We start from the raw sequence: 4,761 nt of genomic DNA on the forward strand, positions 1-4,761 counted from the left end.
CCTCGGCCTCCCAAAGCGCTGGGATTACAGGCTGAGCCACCGAGCCTGGCCTGCATCTTTTTTTTAAGGCATAGTAAATAACATGTCTTCCAAGCAGGGTTTGGCTGAGATTTCACAGTGTAACACATGTGGAGTCCGCAGACAATCTAGTCATTATTACCCAGTCTAGAGGGAGCCTGGGGGCTCGCGGAGCTGGGCACAAAGCCCCCGGGTGGCCAGCGCCCTCCCGTCCCATCCCTGTAGCCAAGCAACACGAGCTGATGACGCTGGACGGTTTCATGATGTACTTGCTGTCACCTGAGGGGGCCGCCCTGGACGAGGCCCACACACGCGTGTTCCAGGACATGAGCCAGCCGCTGGCCCATTACTTCATCTCTTCCTCCCACAACACCTACCTGACTGACTCCCAGATCGGGGGGCTCAGCAGCACCGAGGCCTACGTGAGGTACTGTCCTGGGGGGTGCACAGTCTGGAGCAGGACAGTACCTGGGGGGTGCACAGTCTGGAGCCCCGCTGGGGAGGGGCATGGGGCTGGCTGCCTGGGGCCACCTGGCTCCATCTACCCTGGGCCACACGGCGGGACCTCATCTCTACAAAAAATCGGCTGGGCATGGTGGCACACATCTGTAGCCCCAGTTACCCAGGAGGCTGAGGAAGGAGGATCCCCTGAGCCCAGGAGGCTGAGGCTGCGGCACCCCACCCTACACCTTACCCATTCAGCCGTCCGTCCATCTGCAGGGCCTTTGCCCAGGGATGCCGCTGCGTGGAGCTGGACTGCTGGGAGGGCCCAGGAGGGGAGCCTGTCATCTACCACGGCCACACCCTCACCTCCAAGATCCTCTTCCGGGACGTTGTGCAAGCCGTGCATGACCACGCCTTCACGGTGAGCCTGGGACACCCATGCCTGGCCCCAGAGCCTCCCAGTGGCCCCCGCCCCACTCCCATGCCAGCTGCCTTCACCAGGGGCCACGGGGTGGATGAATGCTGGTGGAGACACCCCTTCTCCCACTGGCCTGGGAAGGAAGGGTGTTAAAGTCAGAGTTTCCAGGAGACGGCCTTGGGGAAGCACATTTAATCCTGCCTTCTCAAATGTAAGCCATAAGAGATGGCTGTGGCATCTCTGTAAACATGGTGACTTCTGTCACAGTGTGCAACCGCCACCATCGACACGACGGGGATAGTGTGTGGCATAACTGACACGGTCACTGTCATCCGTCACTGTCATCTGCGTGCAAAGAACATTTGTGCCAGAAAACCATTCCTGCAGCTGCCCTCGGCCTTCCAGGCAGCCTGCCCCTTCCCTGAGGCCTCTGCCCCTCCCCAGACACGCCTGTCCCTGTGTGTCCCACATCTCACCCCTTCTGCCCCCCCAGGTCTCCAGAGCCCTGCCTGTGCCTGCCCATCGGGAAGGGTCTGGGGTGGGGGTGTGGGGGGGTCCTGGCAGGGGGAGGAGCTGTGTTCTGAGCTGCCACCTTTCCCCCCACAGCTGTCCCCATACCCTGTGATCCTGTCCCTCGAGAACCACTGCGGGCTGGAGCAGCAGGCTGCCATGGCCCGCCACCTCCGCACCATCCTGGGGGACATGCTGGTGACACAGGCGCTGGACTCCCAGAGCCCCGAGGAGCTGCCATCCCCAGAGGTGATGCCCCAGACCCGCCGCCTGGGTGGAGGGAGGGTCTGCCCCGCCCCCACTCATGCCAGGCCTCTGGCTCAGCACCTTCCTCCTCTCTGCCCTGACCTTCCCTGCTCCTCCGTTCTGGTGACTGCTGCACTGCTGGCCACGTCCCTCTACTGCCCTCTGGCCCTCCATTCTCCACTGGACCCACCCCCTTCCTGACCCCGCCCCACTGGCCCAGCATCCCCATCCAGAGTCCTACCTGCAAGGCCTGGGTGGACACTGTCTTCCCTCCACCCAGAAGTCCCTTCGGGCCATCTGCCCTGCCCGAGTGTCACTTGCGTGGGGTTGCAGCCATCTCTTCCTGGGGCCTCTTCTCCTCCCAAAGCCCCGAGTGTGTCTGCCCTCCCAGGACGTTGATCGTTTTGGGGCTCCTTGAGAAAACTCTCCTACATCCAACCCCACAAGTGTGGGAACGTTGACTCACCTTGTGTGTGTATGAGAGTTGATTCTGTTATCAGTAGGAAAATAACATCCATATGGTAAAAAAAAAAAAATCAAGCTGGGCACAGGCAGTACCCGGGAAGATGATGTCCCGCACCCAGGAGCACCCTCTCAGGTTTCCCAGGCCATAACCATCCTCAGTGGTTTCCTGTGGGTTCTTCCAGAAATTCCCCACACACGTACCCCCCATGTCCCATGCATACCTGTCTTCTCCTTTAAATGTCACAAGAAGGGACCACACGGCCACATGCCTTGGGCTCCCTTCTTCCCTGTAAAGCCCTTGTTGAAGGTGGCCCCATCTCTGGGTCCTGAGCTGCCTCGCTGGTGGCCATGGCTGCCGCGTGGTGTTCTGATGCCTGGAGGGACCGCACCTCATTCCCTGCGCCCTTTTGGCCTGCTCCTCACTTTTCTTATTGAAAACGTAACTCAGCCAGGCTCGGTGGCTCAGCCTGTAATCCCAGCACTTAGAGGATTGCCTGAGACTGAGGGTTTGAGACCAGCCTGGGCAACTTGGTGAGACCTCGTCTCTACAATAAGTCACAAAAAATTAGCTGGGCATAGTGGCATGTATTTGTAGTTCCAGCTCTTTGGAAGGCTGAGGCAGAAGGATTGCCAGAGCCCAGCGGGTCGAAGCTGTGGTGGCTGCGAGCGTGCCACATCACTCCAGCCTGGGCAACAGAGGGAGACTCTGGCTCAAAAAAAAAAAGAAACACCAGTCATCCCTGTGTCTCCTCTCCTGCCGCCAGCCCCAGCCAACCCCCAGCACAGCGGTGGTTCACGTAACCCTTTCCCTTCATGTTGGCCCCACAGCAGCTGAAAGGCCGGGTCTTGGTGAAGGGGAAGAAGCTGCCCACCCACCGGAGCGAGGATGACCGGGCTGTGTCAGACCTGGAGGAGGAAGAGGAGGAAGAGGAGGAGGAAGAAGAGGCGGAGGCCACAGAGCAGAGGCGGCTGGTGAGTGCGCTGCGGGAGGCTGAGCAGGAAGACTGAGCAGGGGAAGGGGACTGCAGCAACTGAGGCTATTGTCCCAGGCCAAGCAAATCTCCCCGGAGCTGTCGGCCCTGGCTGTGTACTGCCAAGCCACCCGTCTGCGGACCCTGCCCCCCACGCCTGGTGTCCCCCAGCCCTGCCAGGTCAGCTCCTTCAGCGAGCGCAAAGCCAAGAAGTTCATCCGGGAGGCAGGTAGGGGCCAGGACAGGGGGCGCCGGGGAGGGTAGGATGGCCGTGGGGGGGGTCTCCTGAAGTCAGTCTGGAATGAAGTTTGGGGTCCTTAGGGGGCAGCAGAGAGGTCGGAAGGACCCCAGAGAGGGGCTCAGCCCAGGGAAAGAGGGCCCAGGAAAGGTCCAGGGCTGGTGGAAGGAGGGGCGAGAGGGCTGAGGCTCACAGCCTCTTGGGGGCCGTACATGGTCGAGCAAACCAGATGAGGCTGTGATGGGCTCGGGGTGGGGTCGGGGTGGGTCCCTGGGGCGAGTGAGGCTGAGAAGACCATCACCTGAAGGATGGGGAGGAAGTAGCCAGTGAGCAGGGCAGAGGAGCAGGCGGTCTGAGCACGACCCTGGGAAGGAACCCAGCGTGACTGGAGGATGTGGACAGGGTGGGGGGTGGGCAGGGAACACCAGCCCAGGGCCAGGTGACTGACGCACTGGGCAGGAACATGGAGCCAGACTGTGAGGCTGGAGGGGGTCCCTGTGGCCTCTCCTGTGAGGTCGGGGGAGGAGGGGCTGGGTGGGAGTGAAGGCCTGTTCGCAGAGGGTTGCAGGGGCGAGGGACCCCGGAGGCCGGTCACGCTCCCGCCCAACCCTGCCTCAGGGAACAGCTTCGTCCGGCACAACGCTCGCCAGCTGACCCGGGTGTATCCGCTGGGTCTTCGGATGAACTCTGCCAACTACAGTCCCCAGGAGATGTGGAACGCCGGCTGCCAGATGGGTGAGCGGGGCCTGGAAAGGGAGGGTGCGGCCTTCTGCCAGGTGAAAACACGCAGACACTGGGTGTTTTTCAAGTGGCCAACGACCTAGGTGGGGAAATCAAAACTGTCAAGGTAGAAACTGGAAACCTTCACCCCCTTCGTGGGCCTCTGACGGGAACAGACGGGCCCACGAAGTCCACACTGATGGGGCAGGCTCTGGGGGCTGCCGAGCATGGAAACCCCAGGCTTCTGGCCCCTGGCTCTGCCCCAGTCCTGGCCTGGCCTCAGGTGCGGGGTTTCTCCAGCACTGCCCAGCTCAGCCCCCACCCTCCAGCCTAGCCGGACACCCAGGATGAGGCAGAGGTGACAATGGGGTCTGGCCCATGCCCCCTTGAGACCTAGTGGGCAGGGCAGCCCTGTCCCGACAAAGAAGCAAGCCTCTGTGGGGGAGCCAAGTCCCCCACAGCCACGCAATGAGAGGGCCACTGAGGGCCTGTTGTGACCCCACTGTGTCCACAGTGGCCCTGAACTTCCAGACACCGGGCTATGAGATGGACCTCAATGCGGGGCGCTTCCTGGTCAACGGGCAGTGCGGCTACATCCTGAAGCCCGCCTGCCTGCGGCAGCCCGACACAACCTTTGACCCCGAGTGTCCCGGAACCCCCAGGACCACTCTCACCATCCAGGTCAGCGGCTGGACCCCCGCCTGCCTGGCCTGGGCCAGAGCTGGTTCTGG

At 62.0% G+C, this 4,761-nt stretch overlaps 1 protein-coding gene across 1 annotated transcript in view; it reads left to right on the top strand.

Moving 5' to 3' along the window:
* PLCD3 (phospholipase C delta 3) overlaps positions 1 to 4,761 on the top strand; it is a gene marked incomplete at its 5' end in the record, with an annotated part of 11,094 nt that overhangs the window by 4,089 nt on the left and 2,244 nt on the right. Inside the window, 7 exons of the mRNA XM_021708300.1 lie at positions 244 to 445; positions 739 to 883; positions 1,487 to 1,639; positions 2,930 to 3,073; positions 3,151 to 3,301; positions 3,929 to 4,045; positions 4,545 to 4,711. Of these exons, the coding sequence (XP_021563975.1) occupies positions 244 to 445; positions 739 to 883; positions 1,487 to 1,639; positions 2,930 to 3,073; positions 3,151 to 3,301; positions 3,929 to 4,045; positions 4,545 to 4,711 (1,079 nt within the window). The remainder of the gene's footprint in view (positions 1 to 243; positions 446 to 738; positions 884 to 1,486; positions 1,640 to 2,929; positions 3,074 to 3,150; positions 3,302 to 3,928; positions 4,046 to 4,544; positions 4,712 to 4,761) is intronic.

Source organism: Carlito syrichta, unplaced genomic scaffold (assembly GCF_000164805.1).
Source record: "Carlito syrichta isolate Samal-C Ts95f unplaced genomic scaffold, Tarsius_syrichta-2.0.1 Scaffold135724, whole genome shotgun sequence".
Lineage (NCBI taxonomy): Eukaryota > Metazoa > Chordata > Mammalia > Primates > Tarsiidae > Carlito > Carlito syrichta.